The following is a 21,294-nucleotide window of genomic DNA, read 5'->3' on the forward strand; positions in this document are numbered from 1 at the left end:
AGCTAGATGTGCTTCTATTAACCACAATGAAATTTTCATTAGAAATTCAAGTACTACCTAAAAAAACCACTTAAGGATGCTTCCCGAAAAGAAAAAGAAGTGGCGTATATGCTTCTCCACGAACCGATGCCTTGAGCCATATGAGCAATCTTAAACAGACCCCAAACTAGCGAGCATGGCTCGGCCCAACCTCCAATATTACTATTAGAAGCAATGAAATTGAGACGTAAAATCACGTTTTCATGGTCTTTACAGAGGAAAAAGATAGGGAAATATGACCTGATTGGGTAAGATTTATTAACAAGTTGCTTCATGCTTCATAATTGCATCAGTTCCTTAGCAGTTTGTAGTAAATGTCTACGTACCTTCCTTACAAGTCTGTCTCTTTACTGTGCTTTCCTTCAATTCACTGTTGTTTCTTCATCGTCAAAGCTTTCAATATTAAGATCAAACCTTAATGTTTTGCAGACCTCATCAGATGAGTGATCTCTTAACTCTGTACCATTGTGGGTGTCGTCATCAAACTCATATGGTATAGTCTAATAGTCTGCCTCATCAGTATCATCATCTCACTCTAATGGTACACGCTCATAGTTCACATTTTTTATTTCTGAAGGTAAACAATGTTCCCATCCTACAAAATTCACTCCTGTTTTCTTCACCTTACGAACCTTGTCCCCCCTTTTCAGATTGAGCTTCCTGTTTGAAAGACTTCCCAGCCAAAGATAATCTTCATGGGAATCAGTTATGGTGGCATCCATTCACCAGATGGAAAAATAAGTTCTCTGGGTAACCACATCGAGGCATAGAGACCCACTACACTGGGATGGTCCGAAGAATAAACGATGCACACAGCCAACCCTCCTATATAATCAAAACTTGGCGGCACTTCAAATTTGACATTTTCTTCCTCTCTCACGACATAGGTTAACGATTAAGGAATAACATTTCAAGAGCGACAAATTTCACCAAATACATCCCCCACCTTCCATTTCTACAACACGGCGTGCAAAGTTTGTATAAGCAAACAATACGAGAAGGGCAGAGCGAGAGAGAGAGAGAGAGAGAGAGAGAGAGAGAGAGAGAGAGAGAGAGTATCATGCAACAAAACATAAAAACTCATCTGGGAGAATTATGACTCTTGTGAATTGGTAGTATTATCGATGCATATGTTATATGATCTTCAAACTCGCTATAGCGTGACTTTTTTTTTTTGTATCTTTTTCATCAACTTCATTTGTTTTTTTTTTTTTTCAAGTAGAGCTGATAAACTTAAAATTTATCCACAACCTAAAAAATGGAAGAAAAAAAAAGAGGTGGATGTACAAAATCCTTGCTATGCCCTCTATATTCAACAGAACAATAAATTGAGTTAACGGATATAATTGAAGTACCATATTTGATTGTGTTTGAGAACCATAATAAGGAAAAAAAAAAACTACTCTAGAATGAAGGTAAAACTCGTGACAACAATGGTGTACATCTAAAAAATAGTTCAAGCAGATTAAGATGTTAGCGCATAGACAAATATCTCGTTTATTGAACAAACGATGAGGATAACAATGCCGTTTTCTCTCTTTCGAAATTCATAAACAACAAAATTGAGATTTGTTACACAAAAATTACCATAAATTTTGACAGAATTGGCGGTTGAAATATAAGTCCAGCATCCAAATCGAAAACAATCATAGGAGCTTAGAAAATACCACATCAACCTTTAGCAAGTAGTCTCATAAGAAATCCCAATCAAGATAAAACCATTCAACAGTTTATTAGACTTCTCCTTTCATATAAGAGCATGGTTCGGAGGATAATTTAATTGACCTCATAACATCTTTCTACAAAGAAAAAATGAAAAAGAAAATAGGGCCTCGACACCTGTGGCAAAACCCGACATGGATTAGAGTACTTTTCTGCCTAACCTTCTATAAAAGCAATAGGCCACAACTACTATTGCCACTGCTCCAATCAAGCTTGACAGCTTCCGTAAGGCATCCTTCCTGGCACACGACTCCCTGGTTTCTTTCGGCTTTTTTTCCTCACTTCCACCGTTCTCCTCCAAACTTACTTCTTCGCAACATGTAAATCCATCACTATTAGCACCCTGGCAACAACCTGAAAAGTTCTCATTATTCTCAATTTGATTGCCCTTTTCTTGGTGAATCTGATTGCCATTTTCTTGTGGCTTCTCCTCAATTTTCTTATTTTCTTCTCCATTTGGAAGCTCCCGGTCATTGATTTCTTCAGCTTCATCAGAAGATGCTCCCATTTGGCCCCTGTAACAAATGAAATTGAATTTCGTGTTCAACTATTTAAAGATTCAACTCTAAGTTTCGTCAATATCAATTGAGTAAGAACATGTATGATCAAGCTTAATAAACAAATCACAACCACATTACAAATAAAAACATATACAGGGTAATGCAGTTATATCCAATTCTTTTGTGCTTTCTCCACAAAAGTTCCTCCATGTTAATGTAACTCTATATCAATTAATCTATCATACAAGACTAGACATAATCAGCAATTGAAAACTACGACAACACAAGCTTCCGTCCAGTGAAAATTTCATCCAAAGATAGGCAAAACCAAAAACGTACAAACCTCCACAGTCGTTTTATAATCTTTCCCTTCCCAATATGCTCATCAAGCAATTCCGGCACATCATCAGGAGTGACGTCGCCATACCTGCAATTAATAATACATTTTATTCAAATTCCATTGATCCCAATACAACAAAATTTTAAATTGTTATGATCCGAATATTACCAATGGCCTGTTATGCTTCCATCTGAACCTGAGCTATAGATAATCATGTTTCCATTGTGGCCTCCAGTGTGAAAGCAAGCAGCAACAAATACCTGATTCGTCAATCCTCGCAGCTCAACCTCCTCTTTGAACTTATAAATGAGAACACGTGCACTATCATGATTCCATTCCTCTCGACTACCTTGTGCACATACAAATACATGGGAGCCAGTCAACGGCTCTTGCACTCTGGAAGCCCATGGCTTGTCATTCACAAGGACATCATCAACAAAGTTGTCCACATCCGACTCTTTCAAACCCCTTTGATCAAGAAACAAAAACAATCCCAAAATCACAAAAAGGAATTTACAGGAAACAATAACCTAACACTCTTTAATTCCTTATAAGGCAAGGAATTAGTCTTAAATTGAGTCATTAAATTAAATTTCTAGTACTAATTTCAGAAGATAACACATATCTAATTATCTACTTAGTTCATGACATTTAGCACAATTTCGTAATCAAAAGAGAAGTCGAAACAGAAATTACTTCAGTCAAAACTAGGAAAATAAATTGCACTGCTCATCTTGGTTATGGAATGGGCCCTTGATTATGAATTAATTACGGTTTGCCATTGTGTGCGCTAGTGTGGGCCGTGCTTAACAACTGGGTTGGGCTGCTGCATTTGGGCACAGGGTGCAGCTCTCAAGCGTTTTGGGCTGGGTTTCACCGAAAGATCCAATAACTATTTTGCCCCCTTCAGTCCTAATCCAACGGCCACCATTTTGGGCGTTTGTGTTCTGCAATTCAGTGGTTGGGGGTTGGGGGTTGTGGTGGGGGGGGGGGCGTCAGGATCTCTTCAAGGAGATCGTGCAGAGAGGCAGCGAGATGTTTCGGTTCTGTCTTCTTCGACTCTTATATCGTCCCTTTTTTCTGAATTTTCTTTATTTCTTATCCTTTAAACTTTGTATTTTTTTTTTTGGTGATGCAGATAGATGAACATGTTCAAAGGGAAATCATGAACCACAGATCACTGCATCCGAATGGACCGAATATCGTTTGATTCGAAGAGGTCAGTGATCATAAACTATTTTATAAACTATTTTCATTTTGTTTTTTAAGAATGAATTCGGCAAGTTCTGTTTGAATTTTGTATAAGTATCTGCTGATGGTGGGTGGATGAAGACAGAACATGCTAAATTTGGCCTTTGGTGTGCTCAAACTGGTACGGGGGATGGTTAAAACTTTGAGCCTGGGATGCAGTAGGACTAACAGAAATCCACCACTTGCAGAATTGTTGTCAAAATAACTCTGCTAAAAATATGAGCTATACTTCTTGCACTTTGTTTTTACTGTGAAGTGGAAATAGTCTTTAGAGTGGCTTATTTGTGATAATTGATAAAGAGGTTTGTGTTTAAGACTTGAGAGTAGTGCGGTGTCTTTCTCGCTGGTTCTGCTCACACCACCTCATCTAGCCATTGTGATGGAGTACACGGCTGGGTGAGAACTCTTCGAGAGAGTATGCAGTGCTGGCAGATTTAGTGAGGATGAGATAAAGTAGTTTCAAATGCACAGAAAATTTCATTGGAATTGATTTTAGTGTAGAGTCTCAAATATGGGATCTCTAAATGTCCCCTGAAATGGAATCCATCTCGATTTTTGCTTAGTTTCAGATAGGGAAGGTTATGTCTGAAGCATTTTTACATAAACAATCAGTCATAATATAACAAAAACGAACTTACTTTTTCGATATAATTGTTGTTTTGCATCAGGCAAGGTTTTTTCCTCCAGCAATTGATATCAGGAATTAGTTGCTGGCTTTTGATGGTATGTAATGTGGCACTTTTCTGCTAATCGTATACTGTTATTTCTCTTTTGATATTGGAAGTGTTGGTTGTAGTAAGGAAATAATTCGTTTCAATAGTTTACGACTTAGTTTTAATAGTATATGACTCAGTTTTTGAATAGCACTCGGGTGGTTTTTGAATAACAGTATTACGACTTAGTTTTCTAAATGCCAATAACAGCTCTAGATTTTGTCTCAAGTGGAGTATTCTTACTAATGTAGCATTTTGTTGGCGCATCAGTATGTTTTGATTGTTTCTCTGCTTGAACAGAGAATTGTTAACGTCCAGGTGGGAACGTGGGTTGGCTCATGTTTTAATCTCTCCGTTGTAAGCAATTTTACATGGTATTCTTCAATGTAGCTATAGGTAAGACAACAGTCTCAGTATTCCATAATCTAACCACCATTTGAACTTTTTTCATCCACCAAGCTAAGCTTTTATGTGCCATCTTGAATGGTTATTATAAGTTATTGCTTCAGATTACTCCAGTGCGACATTATTGTTCTCTTCCTTACCTCTCAAGCTTGCTTAATGTCCTTATTCTTATTACTGTTGTATTGTTAAGAAATACTCAAATGCGGTTTCAGTTCATCATTATGAATCAGATTAAAATTAACCACTCACTGGTTAATTATCTAAATCCTATAAATTCAGATTAAAATTAAAGCAACTACAGAACAAAAACCTCAAGAAATCAACACGAATTTACCTGTATTTGATCATTTGTGGGAAAATCAACACATCGCCATTGGAAAACTCAGTTCCTTCGCGTCCTTCAATTACTGTCAGCAACGTCTATCAAAAACCAAGAAAAAAGTGAGTAACGGAGTCAATTCAGCTCAACACCATAACTTAGTAGCTCCAGGAACTAAGACACGGTAAGAAAAAATAATCGGAAATGCTGACGAATTGAGCTGGAAAAGGGACCTTAACGGTGATGTCGTTCTTGCGAGCTTTGAGAGCGGATGCAAAGAACTTAGGGAGTGGATCGGACTCAGAGCCTTTGATGCGCCATGGCCAAGCCTCGGGGGTCTTGTAGCAGAGGAAAACTTGGCGATTGCTCAACTGCGTATCGTCCTTAGTGTCTTCATCAGACTCATATGACATAGTCTCATAGTCGTACCAATTAGTACGACCATCAGACAAATCCCATTTTACAATATCCACTCCTGTTTTGTTCACCTTAATAATTGTATTATCTAGTCCAGAAAATTCTGCTTTTACAAGAACCATGTCACCGCTTTTCAGATTGAGCTTCTTGTTTGAAAGATTTCCCAACCAAAGATAATATTCATGGGAAGCAGTTACGGTGGCCTTCATTGCCCAGACGCGAAAGTTAGTTCGCTGGGTACGATTAACAACACCAATGGTTAGAATCCCAGTACAGTCAGAGTTGTCCGAAGAATAAACGATGCCCAAAGCCAACCCTCCTATATAATCAATACTTGGCGGCACTTCGAATTTGACAGTTTCATCCTCTCTTGCGACATAGGCTAACCAGTTAGGAATATCATTTCCAAAGAGAAAAATTCCACCAAATGCATTTTTCTACACCATGGGGTGCAAAGTTAGTATAAGCAACAATACGAGAGAGAGAGAGAGAGAGAGAGAGAGAAAGAGAGAGAGAGTACCGTTTTGGAGGTTCTCCTTAAAAGTATCAGTGAGACTGGTACACCCTTCCATGTGAATTGATTCCATGTAGTCCAATGAGTTCTCCAAGTTTGGAATATCTTTGAGTTTGCGGCAGTCTTTCAGTTCCAATTTCCTCATTTTCGACATCTCTGAAAAGTCGGACGTTATTTCCAGTGCAGTGCAGTAATTCGCTTCCAGTAGAAGCAAACTGTTCGGCAAATCTGGGATTGCCTCAAGGTTTGTGCAATGATTTAGATGTAATTCCTGAAGCTGAGAAAGGCCATTGAGATTGGGCAGCCTATTAAAACCATTCCCATATAGAACTAAATATTTTAAAGAAGATAGACTCCCAATTATTTCGAGAAGGGCACCATCTGTTATATTGCAGTCGCTGAGACCTAATGCCTCAATCATCTTCAGTTGTAGTAAAAAATGGTAACCCCTACACAAACCCTTACAGCCACTGAGGTTCAATTCCTCGAGATGTGGGAGTTTTGAAAAGTCTAGTAATTCAGTCAGGTTATGGCAGTCTTTAAGAATGAGACACTTCAACATCTTAGGCAACTTCTTAGGCAACTGTTACTCAAAAAGTGAAAACAATAATAAAAATATAAATAAATAAAAGAGAGAATGCATGCCGATGACCGATGTTGATATTTACAAGGACATTGATAATTATATCGTACCAGGTCTGAATCATCCCAAACTCGTACAAGCTTGCTATTTCTCAGGTCAATAAAAACTAGGTTTCGTTGATCAAAATCTGCTGGTATGGCTTCAAGGGGAAATCCATCCCAAACCAACAATCTTAACTCCTTGGAAAGATGTTTGTAGCTTCCAGTCAGCTTTACAATTTCCAGCCGGATAAATTTCAGACGCCGCATCTTCTTAAACGCTTCTGTACTGAAGCTTTCCTCGTCATCAGAATCTTCTGGCAACCTTAAGTTTAGTCCTTCAACTGCTTCTGTTCCCTGTTAGAGATATAAAAAAAAAAAATGATAATATTCACACGAAGCAGAGCCGTGAATTGGATGAATGAGCTACTAGAATGGTAGGGCATACAACATAATTAATTATGTATTTTCTCTTTCAATTTACAGTGGATGAAAGCCTTTTCTTCTTTTTCTTCAAATATAGGCATACATTATATATATGCGGATATGTGTATACACTTCTCTTTCTTTACATGTACTTAACATAACATCTTTTTATTGCAAAAGTACTTACTGATTCGTTCATGAGCACGTTTTTTGCATCTTCACTATGCCACAATCGGCTACGTTTTCCCAATTCCACAAGAGATTCTGCCCGCACAATTTCTCTTCCCATATCTCGAATCAAATCATGCATCCTCAAGTATCCCTCTTCATCAATATATAAGAGACATCGTTCGTAAAGTGTGATAATTTCTGCTTCTACAGAAAAACTACTACAACCATCCAATATTGCCGTGACAAAAATTTTACTCCATCCAATAAAGAAACAAGATATGTCAAGGAATACACCCTTCACATGATCATCACGTAGCCCATCGTAACTTAATTTAAGCGTTTCATGAATTTTTCCATCTGGAATATTTCTCAATTTATCCAATGTACTTTTCCATATGCTTTTACTCTTTTTTGTAGCCAACAACTTCAAGAGCTAGGGGCAATCCTCCACAATAATCAATAACATCTCTTGCGAGCTCAATATATTCTTTATCTGGACAATCATTTCCAAAGGCATGCCAACTAAGAAGCTTAAGAGCTTCGTCATCAGTCATTCCTTGTGCTTTATATCTTTTATCCACCTTTTGTATATTCAGCACTTGTTCATCTCTTGTCGTTATAATAACTCTGCTCCCTGGACCAAACGAGTCATGTGCTATTGCCAATTTATCTAATTGGTCCGCATCATCTATGTCATCAACCACGACAAGTACCTTCATGCTTCCAAGTCTTTTCTCTATCTCCTTGGTTCCTTCGGCAACACTGCTTACCTTAATGTCAAGCCGTTTCAAAATATCTCGAAGAAGTTGTTCTTGGAGACTAACCATATTTTTCTTGTTACTCCTCACCTCTTCAAGGTAACATTGACTGCTGAAACTGTGACTATATTTGCTACAAATCTCTTTGGCAAACGTTGTTTTACCTATACCGCCTGTACCCCAAATTCCAATTATTTGAACATCAGGTGAACCTCCAACGTCTAAGTATTTAGTGTTGAATTCTTTCACGCGAAGAGCTATTCCAACTGAGTGCTTGGCATTTTTGAAGTCTCTGGGGGTCAATCGTCCCTTGATGTCCCCAATAATTTTCTCAATAAACACTCCTTCGCGCCTACAAGTAGAAATTCCAAATTACAAGAGCCATACTAATGCCTTATTCATCATGACTATATATTTACATATTGAAACAGGTTTGAATAAATTGTGATTTACTGAGCTCAATTCAACAACGTATTTAATCTTCAATTATAATGTGAATAGATTAGATCATTGGTCATTGGACTATTACACCATTGTAGCTTTCAGTTATATAATTAAGAATCCATTACAATTGGTATTTTAATTTGATAAAGTGTGGAGCATTTGTTCTTCACACACCCATAAAAAACGAAGCATTGTACCCTGCATTTCACTTCCTTAGTTTTGACGGCAATTCATATGCAAATGCTCTACCATTTATAAAATTCATATACCAATTCTAATAAATTTTTATGCAGTGACCAAAATTACAATTCTATCATAGTTCAGGGACCAATGATCCAATTTTTCTTCTAACATATAAAATCATATTCAATGCCTTAATTATAATTTCTTAATTTTGGTTAATTAGTGAAATAACTCCGCCTGTGTAAGTTTATCTTACATTGCCGGTCCCAAGCCCGGGTAAAGGAGGAGGGGGAGGGCGTCAGGTAGTCGACAGTCGGCACTACACAGTTACGTCGAATCCTTATGAAAATGAATCCATAACGAAATCGCGCTAAAGCTAGGGCGTCACCCGTAAGTGGCGCGCTGTGTGGCCCGAGCACAGTGATAAGTGAGCAAGGGTCGCTGTATCTCCATAGGCACCCGGATGCAGTGTTAAATGAGCAAGGGGGCCATAGAAACTTCTTTTTGAACGACTCCACTCAAAGTTGTTTAGGAGCATATGCTCCTATCAACTTTACACGGGACACACAAAAGAAGTACTTTGATTCCATTGGACGGGGGAGGGTGAAGAAGCTAGGACAGAAGGGTAGAGTTCAAGAGAGTAGAATGCGTTTAGGAACGTGGAATATAGGAACCTTAACGGGAAAATCTATGGAAGTAGTGGAAGTTATGGTAAGGAGAAGGATAAATATTATGTGCCTATAAGAAACTAAGTGGGTTGGTCTTAAGGCAAAGGATCTAGAAAACTCAGGGTTTAAACTTTGGTACTCGGGCACAAATAGAACGAGAAACGGTGTTGGCATCATCGTGGACAAGACCTTGACACAAGATGTTGTAGATGTCAAGAGGGTAGGAGATAGAATTATGGCAATCAAGATTGTAATAGGACAAGAACTCATCAATGTGATTAGTGCGTACGCACCTCAAGTAGGGTTGGATGCGAGTTCGAAGGAGAAATTTTGGGAAGACCTTGGAGACTTGGTGCAAGGAATTGCCCAGACAGAGAAGTTATTTATAGGAGGAGATTTAAATGGACACGTGGGCAGGGAGACAGGCAACTATGGAGGTTTTCATGGTGGCCATGGTTTTGGGGAGAGAAACGAGGATGGGAAAGCTATCTTGGATTTTGCAATGGCATATGATCTCTTCTTAGCCAACACCTTCTTTAAGAAAAGAGAAGAACATGTGATCACCTACAAGAGTGGGTTGTCAAAAACACAAATAGATTTTCTTCTAATTTGGAAAGGGGATCGTATAACTTGTAAGGATTGCAAAGTTATACCGGGAGAGAGCTTGGCTAATCAACATCGCTTGTTGGTGATAGATGTACATATCAAAAGAGTGAGAAAAAAGAACAAGACTTGGAAGTGCCCAAGGACTAGATGGTGAAATCTAAAAGGAGAAAAACAAGTCATTTTCAAAGAGAAAGTAATCACCCAGTGTGGGTGGGATAGAGAGGGGGAAGTTAGCCAAAGGTGGGATTCCATGGCTAGTTGTATACGAAAAGTAGCAAAAGAGGTATTAGGAGAGTCCAAGGGCTTTGCTCCACACCAAAAGGAATCTTGGTGGTGGACTGAGGAGGTACAAACAAAGGTGAAGGCTAAGAAAGAATGTTGTAAAGCCCTATACAAGGACATGACCGATGAAAATGGTGAAAGGTATAGAAGAGCGAAGCAAGAGGCGAAGAAAGCTGTGAGAGAAGCTAAGTTAGCGGCTTATGACGATATGTATAAGCGACTAGATACAAAAGAATGAGAGTTGGATATTTATAAACTAGCTAGAGCAAGGGAAAAGAAGACAAGGGACCTAAACCAAGTGAGGTGCATCAAGGATGAGGATGGAAAGGTTCTTGCTACAGAGAACGCGGTCAAAGACAGATGGAGAGGTTATTTTCATAATCTTTTCAATGAAGGACATGAAATGAGTACTTCTTTAGGGGAGTTGAGTAACTCAGAAGAGTGTAGAAACTACTCATTTTATCGTCGAATCAGGAAGGAAGAAGTGGTTGTAGCTTTGAAGAAGATGAAGCATCGAAAAGCAGTGGGCCCAGACGATATACCGATCGAAGTGTGGAAAGTCTTGGGAGAGACAGGTATAGCATGGCTCACTGACCTTTTCAATAGGATTTTGAAAATGAAGAAGATGCCAAATGAGTGGCGAAATAGCACTTTGGTGCCTATCTACAAGAATAAGGGCGACGTACAAAACTGCATGAACTATAGGGGTATTAAGCTAATGAGTCATACAATGAAGCTCTGGGAGAGAGTCATTGAGCATAGATTGAGGCAAGAGACACGGGTTTCGGACAACCAATTCGGGTTCATGCCAGGGCGCTCAACCATGGAGGCAATCTATCTCTTACGAATATTGATGGAAAGATATAGAGATGGGAAAAATGATTTACATATGGTCTTTATAGATTTGGAAAAAGCGTATGATAGGGTCCCAAGAGACATTCTTTGGAGGATTTTAGAGAAGAAAGGAGTACGAGTAGCATATATCCAAGCTATAAAGGATATGTATGAAGGAGCAAAGACTGCCGTAAGAACTTATGAAGGACAAACCGAAAGCTTCCCCATAACTGTAGGATTACATCAAGGCTCATCCTTAAGTCCTTACCTTTTTGCGTTGGTAATGGATGAGTTAATAGGACATATTCAAGATGATCTTCCTTGGTGTATGCTTTTCGCAGATGATATAGTGTTGATAGATGAAACTCAGGAAGGGGTAAATACGAAGCTTAACCTTTGGAGAGAAGTGTTGGAATCTAAAGGTCTTCGCCTAAGCCGATCAAAGACAGAATATATGGAATGCAAGTTCAGTGCAAATGGAGGCCAAAATGAGTTAGGGGTGAGGATCGGAGATCAGGAAATGCCAAAGAGCGATCGTTTTTTCTACTTAGGATCTATCTTGCAAAAGAACGGAGAATTAGATGGAGATCTCAACCATAGAATACAAGCTGGATGGATGAAGTGGAAGAGTGCATCCGGCGTGTTGTGTGACCGCCGTATGCCACTGAAGCTCAAGGGAAAATTTTATAGGACGACAATAAGGCCGGCGATGCTGTATAGCACAGAATGTTGGGCGGTGAAGCATCAACACGTACATAAAATGGGTGTAGCGGAGATGAGGATGCTTCGTTGGATGTGTGGGCACACGAGAAAGGATAAGATTATGAATAAGGATATCCGAGGTAAAGTAGGAGTAGCCGAAATTGTAGAAAAGTTGAGAGAAAATCGGTTACGGTGGTTTGGACATGTGCAAAGAAGGCCTACTGACGCTCCGGTTAGAAGATGGGACTACGGGACAGAGGTTCAAGGCCGAAGGGGTAGAGGAAGACCTAGGAAAACTTTGGAAGAGACTCTAAGAAAAGACTTAGAGTATTTGGATTTAACAGATGACATGACACAGGACCGAGCACAATGGCGTTCTAAGATTCATATAGCCGACCCCACTCAGTGAAGAAGGCTTTGGTGTCTTTAACACAATACGTTGGAAATGAAGCAAAGCTTATGTATTGATATCTCCGATAAGTTACAAATATGTACATATACATGAGTCAAAATAAACAAACAAGAGGGAGCCTTCACAAAGGTTGCTTAGGAGAAGTCTCAGCAGTCGGTAGAGCCCCAGAAAGAGAAGGCACCGGAGGGGGATCATTCGGAGCCTCAGTACTGGACAGAACCCTAGAAGGAAGAGGCATCGGAGGTTGATCATTTGGAGCTTCATTATGCAGTACAGCCCCAGAAGACGAAGGCAATAAATGCCTTTGGAACAAACCCACAAACCGCTGATGATCAAGTAAAACTTGACCATCAGATTCCTTCATCTGGTCAAGCTTCCTCTTCATGTTTATAACATAGTTATGTGCGAGCCGGTGCAACTGTTTATTCTCATGCTTGAGCCCGCTAATCTCCTGTTTGAGACTCATCACTTCAGCCGCCAATGATTCAACTTGGCGGGTTCGAGCAAATAGGCGTTGGGCCATATTAGACACAGAACCTGCACACTGAACACTCAGAGCCAGAGAATCCTTAACAACCAATTCAACAGACCGTTTGGAAAGTAGTCTGTTATCTTTGGGAGTGAGAAGGTTCCTGGCCACCACCGCAGCGGTCATATCATTCTTCATCACAGAATCCCCAACGGTAAGAGGACCAGTAGGGGATAAGAAGGATGGGCGCCATATGTTGTCTGGAGAAGGTGTGGCTGCCTCTTCAACAAGGTTCAAGTCAAAACGACGGTCGGAGGGGCCAGACATTTTCAAAGGTGTTGAAGAGAGAAAAGGTCAGACAAATCAAGATCTTAGAAGTGCAAGAAGGGAGCTTCTACTGGTGAAGATTCAGGTGTGCTTTGAAACTTAATGCCAGCCTCTATAAAAATCTGCACTTGACGGAGCTTCAGAAATCAAAGAGGCATCTGCCCAGAAATCGAAGAGGCGTTTGCTTTCTCAAAAGTTGGGCTGCTCAGAGACCACGAGGGCCGATTTCAGAAATCGAAGAGGCGTTTGCTTTCTCAAAAGCTGGGCTGCTCAAAGACCACGAAGGCTGATCTCAGAAATCGAAGAGGCGCTTGCTTTCTCAAAAGATGGGCTGCTCAGAGACCACAAGGGCCGATCTCAGAAATCGAAGAGGCACCTGTTTTTTTTTTTTTCAGCCTTGTCAGCATCTGTCACATGCACACTCAGCTTTGCTGAAATTACGGGCATTCTGGTGAAGTAGAAAGCACGTGAATCTTATTGTTCAATCATCCACTTTTCACACGCACCATCAGCTCATGGGTACCACAGATAACTTTGCCAAAGATCTCTGACAAAGTTTAGACACGTGAAGCTTGCAGCTCCCACTACATCGCTATGACCAAGAAGGGTAAAATAATAGCAAAGAAACAACACTAACAAAGTTTAGACACAGAAATTTTGAAGGTCTAGCTATCATATTATTACCCACAAGGGTAAAGGAACAACATCACGGCTGGATAATTGGAAAGTCCCTGTGTGTCAACCTCTGTGCTCCATGGCAAGGTAGACTAGCAAACATGCCCTACCTTTACTCACATTCGAGAAAACACTCCAAACAAGATTGCTTGCTCCAAAATCGAAGAGGCACCGTCCTCCGAATCTTGAGAGCCAGACTCCCAACATGATTACTTTCTCAAAAATCGAAGAGACACCGCTCTCCGAATCTCGAGAGCCAGACTCCCAGCAGGATTGCTCTCTCAAAAATCGAAGAGGCACCGTTCTCCGAATCTCGAGAGACAGATCCCCGACAGGATTGCTTGTTCGAAAACTGAAGAGGCATCACTTTCTCAACTTCGAGAGCCAGATCTCCTTGGATAAAGCTTGTCTGTAATCTTCACACGCAACATCAGCTTTCCAGATACCACAGACCACTTTTTCAAAGTGCTCTGACACACGTGAAGCTGGCAGCTCCCACTACCGTGCTATGACCAAGCAGGGTAAAGGAATAGCATTACTACTTGTTGTTAGGGAGACTCCTATATATGTCGACCTCCATCTTCAACGGACAGGCAGACCTGCAAAAATGCTCAACCATTCCTCATATCTGAGAGGGCACTCCCAACGAAGCCTCTCGAAATACTCAGCTTTCTTTCCCCCCCCCCCCCCCCGATAATACCTTTGCAAACAAGCTACACCAGAGCAAGAATATCTCATATCATCAGGGTTAAAAGCAAGAGTATCCTATATCATGCTATTTCCCTGTCTTTTCCTTTGGCCTTGTTCTTACCTGCAAGACAAGGAGAACATCTACCTATGAGACAGATAAGGCAAGTGAAGACGATACCACACTTCGGTACTTAGAAGTTTCGTGATTACGATATCATTCTCCCACAATATTTCCTTATGTCATTTGTACTAAATCATTCATTTGTACCCACTAAAGGAGAGCTTGAACCTATGTACTTGTGTAAACCCTTCACAATTAATGCGAACTCATCTACTCCATAGACGTAGCCAATCTGGGTAAACCACGTACATCTTATGTTTGCTTTCCTGTCTCTATCCATTTACATACTTATCCACCATAATGACCAGAGCAATAAGTTAATACTTTCTGTTGTACCAAAGTCCTCACTGATTTTTTGCATCAACAAGCCTTAAGTCCTTACCCTTTTGCGTCGCAAATGATATAAGGTTGATAGATGAAACTCATGAGGGGTAAATGCGAAGCTTAACCTTTGGAGAGAAGTGGTGGAATCTAAAGGTCTTCGCCTAAGCCGATCAAAGACAGCATATATGGAGTGCAAGTTCAGTGCAAATGGAGACCAAAATGAGTTAGGGGCGAGGATCGGAGATCAGGTAATACCAAAGAGCGACCGTTTTCGCTACCTAGGATCTATCTTGCAAAAGAACGGAGAATTAGATGGAGATCTCAATCATAGAATACAAGCTGGATGGAGAGGTGGTCTGTGAAGGTAGTGCGTGTCGTCACCTCTAAAGCTCAAAAACACCTCGTTCTTCCAGCGGTTTGAGCGGCACGGGCAAGACGAAGAGGCTGCGATGGCGGTTCCATGGACAGAGCTGATGGTATCTATCGATAATTGGTACTAGCGTTGGGAGACTAGAGGGAGTGCAGCAGGCTGTGCGGCTTGGCTTTCAGATAGCCAAAGCTCAGTCAAATGTCATCGCCTAAGTATTATAGAGAAACAAAATGCGTGGAGCGATATGAATATACATGTACATGGCATTGCATAAGTTTACTACAAAATATGGTAACACCCTAATTTTTATGGACATAGTACTATCAGTATTTGTGACTATCTGCATTGCAACTATCCAATATTGCCATGACAATAGTTATATCCCATCCAATAAAGAAATTAGATATGTCAAGGAACACACCCTTCACATGATCGGTACTTAACCCATCGTAGCTTAATTTAAGCGATTCATGAATTTTTTTCATGTGAAATATTTTATTCAATGTACTTTCCCATATGCTTCTACTTTTTTTCGTAGCCAACAAATGGCCAACAACTTTCTGAGCTAGGGGCAATCCTCCACAATAAAGAACAACATCTTCTGTGATGTTGAGGTCGTTGCTGTCAACGATCCCTTCATCACCACCCGACTACATGGTAAGTAATTTACATGGGTTTCCGCCTGTGACTGAAAACAGGTTCTCAGCTGAGTAGATAGAAGTATGCAGGGTTGCCAGGGCATACAATTCATTAGTTGTGGGATATGTATATATCTCGTCACGTCCCATGCAGACACATACCAACATTTCAGGATCGGGTGGATTGAGTCTTAAAATTGAAAATTAGTTTATATGACAAATTGAAAAAAAAAAGAAAAAAAAAAGTAAGCAAGCTCATATGACATTTAAAAAAAAAAATTCTTGTTCTCAATTGTAGAACATAGCTCTAACCACTTATTGCACAAACACATAAACCATGACGATGATACGTTTGTTAGTTCTCAGTTTTTATTTTGGACTTGGAAGTTGTGGGCACGGTGTTGCTGTTAGGAACGGATTCAACTCTGATGTACCTCTAACTAATGCATTGGTGACCGGTTCTGTCAAAACCGCTGCCAGCTTGTTCCGGTTGCAGAGAAAAATGTGATTTCTTGTTGCTCCATGATTGCTCTTTCACACTTAACAGGCAAGAACACTTACATCTATGATAGGTGAAGAGAGAAATTTCCTTGAAATGAGGTGGTTTATAGAACACTCAAGGCTCAAGCCAACCCCTAAGATATGTCTCTAATTAATGATGTGTAAGACATACTTACATGTAAATTTCTCTAATGTCACTGATCAAATTGGAAATTATTAATTTATATTTGTTAAGATGATAAGTTACTTAAAAAAAATAAAAAAAGGACTCGTGACATTGCTTCTCTAGAAAGTGCTTAAGCTAGAAGTGCTTCTATTATAACCACATTGAAATTTTTATTAGAAACTCAAGTACATTCTAAAAAACCACTTAAGGATGCTTTTCGAAAATAAAAAAAAGGCGTATGCTTCTCCATGAACCGCTTCTTTGAGCCATATGAACAATTTAAACAAACCCCTAACTAGCGAGCATGGCCTAGCCCAACCCCCAATATTACTCTTAGAAGCAACGAAATTGAGATGTAAAAACATGTTTTCATGGTCTTTATAGAGGAAAAAGATAGGGTAAAATGACCTAAATGGGTAAGATTTATAAACAAGTTGATTCATGCTTCATAATTGCATCAGTTCCTTTGCAGTTTGTAGTAAATGTCTACGTACCTTCCTTACAAGTCTCTTTACTGCGCTTTCCTTCAATTCACTGTTGTTTTGTCATCGTCAAAGCTTTCAATATTAAGATCAAACCTTAATATTTTGCAGACCTCATCAGATGAGTGGCCTCTTTAACTCTGTACCATCGTCAGTGTCGTCATCAAACTCATATGGTATAATCTGATAGTCTTCCTCATCAGTATCATCATCTCACGCTGTCACGCCCCGATCCCCACATACGTCCAGGATCGACACTTGACGTCATCAAATAACCACATATCTAACATACCCCGCCTCCAAGATATGTACAAAGCACAACTCGAGAATCGAATCGCATAGAAGTATTTCGTATACTTTATGGCTGCATCTAACCTCTTCGTTAGACTGCCTACATACCCTCATTAGGGATCAAGCCATTCGTAGTTCGTCATTCATTACACCTCGACATTTATCACAATACGTTCAAATCGAAAAGCATAGCATTCCTCAATCAATTATTAGAACTTAACAAGCATGAATTACTAGATTCATGGTTACATAACAAATCCACATGACATTCAAGGTTTCCATTCCATCCATCATATAAATCACTATGTTTTCAACGTGATATCTCCATCCACAACATGTAACTTATCCAATAACCAACGAAGCACAATATTATTCTTAAGCCACATTGATCACTAAATAATCATAATAATAACAATCATATTCAACATCATTCCACAATTCCCGTCAATTAATCCCTTCATGAATCAAGGATGCATGATCTTAGCATTTAACTACGTTAATCAATCAATGAGATAACATACCATTTCACCAATTCAATTAGAGAACTCTATATAATTCCCTACTTGGGTTATGAGTAATAACATGGTAATTCTAATTTATATTCACAAGGTCTATGGATAATTCCCATTTGCTCGAATCTAGGGTTCTAGACTAACCTTTTGGAACGTGCAAGAGTAAGGATTTCGGACCACTCAACGGAATTCAACCACATCGGGTTCCAGACCACTCAACGGAACCAAAATATCAATCGGTTTCTCGTAATCTATCCAGACCTGTTGCATGTAAAATCAGTGCCTACATCATGGAAATGGTGCATTGGGTAATTCAGAACTTGGATAAGTTGTGAAACTCAGGTGAACGACAATAATACAAAGTGTGATAATAGTGATAAAACCAACCATCAATCACAGTTTATAAACTTTGAATATGAATCATTCATAAGAAATTAATACCAAACCTTCGCAAACTCTGAAGGAGTCACCCAAACATCCAACGGTTCGTCTGAAACAATCACAACATCTCATAACCATATTCTCATACAACACCATGAAAAGTAGGGTTAGAGCGACATAGTTCGGCCGAAGCCTATACCTTTGAAGCTATCTCAATCCAAACTCAATGAAACCCAAGGTGAATACAATTCCGGAACTTCACTCAACGGAATCGCGGAGTAGAAGGGATTCTGGACCATCTCTCATGGAATCCAAGTGGATACGATTCCGGAACATCACTCAACGGAATCGCGGAAGGCCAACAACCATAATGTACAACGGCTCAAAGAAATGAGACAAGCACAAGCTACTAAATTTACAAAAGCTTAACCAAGGGAAATAAGGCACATATGCTAAATTTAAAACGAATCAACGAAGAGGGAAAAGAAACAATATCGAAGCAACATATCCCCAATCACAACGGGTTCACAGTCCACCACTAGTCTTCACATTTCATCACATCAAGCCAACCATACAAAGCAAACCATGTTTCTAATATGCACGTCAAATCCCACATCATAAACTATAACGATGGCACTTTATAGAAAACATAATCATAAAACCGTCTCATACCCTCTCAGGATAATAATTATGAAAATAGAGTAATCACCTGTAACACATATATTAAAGTCACTCACCCTTTTTTTTTTATGTACATATACATGAGTCAAAATAAACACACAAGAGGGAGCCTTCACAAAGGTTGCTTAGGAGAAGTCTCAGCAGTCGGTAGAGCCCCAGAAAGAGAAGGCACCGGAGGGGGATCATTTGGAGCCTCAGTACTGGACAGAACCCTAGAAGGAGGAGGCATCAGAGGTTGATCATTTGGAGCTTCATTACGCGGTACAGCCCCAGATGACGAAGGCAATAAATGCCTTTGGAACAAACCCACAAATCTCTGATGATCAAGTAAAACCTGACCATCAGTTTCCTTCATCTGGTCAAGCTTCCTCTTCATGTTTGTAGCATAGTCATGTGCGAGCCGGTGCAACTGTTTATTCTCCTGTTTGAGACCTCTAATCTCCTGTTTGAGACTCATCACTTCAGCCGCCAATGATTCAACTTGGCGGGTTCGAGCAAATAGGCGTTGGGCCATATTAGACACAGAACCTGCACACTGAACACTGAGAGCCAGCGAATCCTTAACAGCTAACTCATCAGACCGTTTGGAAAGTAGTCTGTTATCTTTGGGAGTGAGAAGGTTCCTGGCCACCACCGCAGCGGTCATATCATTCTTCATCACGGAATCCCCAACGGTAAGAGGACCAGTAAGGGAGACGAAGGATGGGCGCCATATGTTGTCTGGAGAAGGCGGGGCTGCCTCTTCAACAAGGTTCAAGTCAAAACGACGGTCGGAGGGGCCAGACATTTTCAAAGGTGTTGAAGAGAGAAGAGGTCGGACAAATCAAGATCTTAGAAGTGCAAGAATGAAGCTTCTACTGGTGGAGATTCAAGTGTGCTTTGGAACGTAATGCCAGCCCCTATAAAAATCTGCACTCGACGGAGCTTCAGAAATCGAAGAGGCGCCTGCTCAGAAATCGAAGAGGCGTTTGCTTTCTCAAAAGCTGGGCTGCTTAGAGATCACGAGGGTTGATCTCAGAAATCGAAGAGGCGTTTGCTTTCTCAAAAGTTGGGCTGCTCAAAGACCACGAAGGCTAATCTCAGAAATCGAAGAGGCGCTCGCTTTCTCAAAAGCTGGGCTCCCCAGAGACCACGAGGGCCGATCTCAGAAATCGAAGAGGCACCTACTTTTCCAGCCTTGTCAGCACCTGTCACACGCACACTCAGCTTTGCGGAAATTATGGGCATTCTGTCGAAGACTTCTGGGGAAGTAGAAAACACATGAATCTTACTGTTCAATCACCCACTTCCCACACGCAACAATAGCTCATGGGTACCACAGAAAACTTTGCCAAAGTTCTCTGCCAAAGTTGAGCACGTGAAGCTTGCAGGTCCCACTACATCGCTCTGACCAAGAAGGGTAAAAGAATAGCAAAGAAATAGCACTAACAAAGTTTAGACCTATAAATTTTGAAGGTCTAGCTACCATATTATTACCCACAAGGGTAAAGGAACAGTACCACTGCTGGATAATTGGAAAGTCCCTGTGTGTCAACCTCTGTGCTTCGTGGCAAGGTAGACTAGCAAACATGCCCAACCTTTACTCACATTCGAGAAAACACTCCCAATAAGATTGCTTGCTCCAAAAGCCAGACTCCCAACATGACTACTTTCTTAAAAATCGAAGAGAGGGTAAAGGAACAGTACCATTGCTGGATAATTGGAAAGTCCCTGTGTGTCAACCTCTGTGCTTCGTGGCAAGGTAGACTAGCAAACATGCCCAACCTTTACTCACATTCGAGAAAACACTCCCAACAAGATTGCTTGCTCCAAAATCGAAGAGGCACCGCCCTCCGAATCTCGAGAGCCAGACTCCCAACATGATTACTTTCTCAAAAATCGAAGAGACACTGCTCCCCGAATCTTCGAGAGCCAGACCCCCAGCATGATTGCTTTCTCAAAAATCGACGAGGCATCGTTCTTCGAATCAATCGAAAAGGCGCTCGCTTTCTCAAAAGCTGGGCTGCTCAGAGACCACGAGGCTCGATCTCAGAAATCGAAGAGGCACCTACTTTTCTAGCCTTGTCAGCACCTGTCACACGCACACTCAGCTTTGCAGAAATTATGGGCATTCTGTCGAAGACTTCTGGTGAAGTAGAAAGCACATGAATCTTACTGTTCAATCACCCACTTCCCACACGCAACAATAGCTCATGGGTACCACAGATAACTTTGCCAAAGTTCTCTGCCAAAGTTGAGCACGTGAAGCTTGCAGCTCCCACTAAATCGCTCTGACCAAGAAAGGTAAAAGAATAGCAAAGAAACAGCACTAACAAAGTTTAGACACATAAATTTTGAAG

At 40.4% G+C, this 21,294-nt stretch overlaps 2 protein-coding genes across 2 annotated transcripts in view; both read right to left on the reverse strand.

Moving 5' to 3' along the window:
- Positions 1–21,294, reverse strand: part of LOC103421466 (uncharacterized) — a 62,788-nt gene that overhangs the window by 31,674 nt on the left and 9,820 nt on the right. The window lies entirely within an intron of this gene.
- On the reverse strand, positions 1,717–6,791 carry LOC139188148 (uncharacterized). Its single transcript, XM_070805301.1, has 6 exons — positions 6,227–6,791; positions 5,523–6,143; positions 5,305–5,390; positions 2,770–3,069; positions 2,605–2,688; positions 1,717–2,276 (listed from the first exon to the last, which is right to left on the reverse strand). Exons 2-6 carry the CDS (start codon positions 5,913–5,915, stop codon positions 1,901–1,903), a joined length of 1,239 nt encoding a protein of 412 aa, XP_070661402.1. The 5' UTR covers positions 5,916–6,143; positions 6,227–6,791; the 3' UTR covers positions 1,717–1,900.

This window comes from Malus domestica, chromosome 09 (genome assembly GCF_042453785.1).
Source record: "Malus domestica chromosome 09, GDT2T_hap1".
In the NCBI taxonomy this organism is placed as follows: domain Eukaryota; kingdom Viridiplantae; phylum Streptophyta; class Magnoliopsida; order Rosales; family Rosaceae; genus Malus; species Malus domestica.

Bases quoted from the DNA above. Each gene is read 5' to 3' on its own strand.
- LOC139188148 (XM_070805301.1), bottom strand. From the start codon at position 5,915: ATGAAGGCCACCGTAACTGCTTCCCATGAATATTATCTTTGGTTGGGA. The intron at 5,391-5,522 runs GTCCCTTTTCCA...GGTTTTTGATAG, and splicing joins AGAACGACATCACCGTTAAG to ACGTTGCTGACAGTAATTGA. The intron at 2,689-2,769 runs GTAATATTCGGA...TATTAATTGCAG, and splicing joins GGAAGCATAACAGGCCATTG to GTATGGCGACGTCACTCCTG.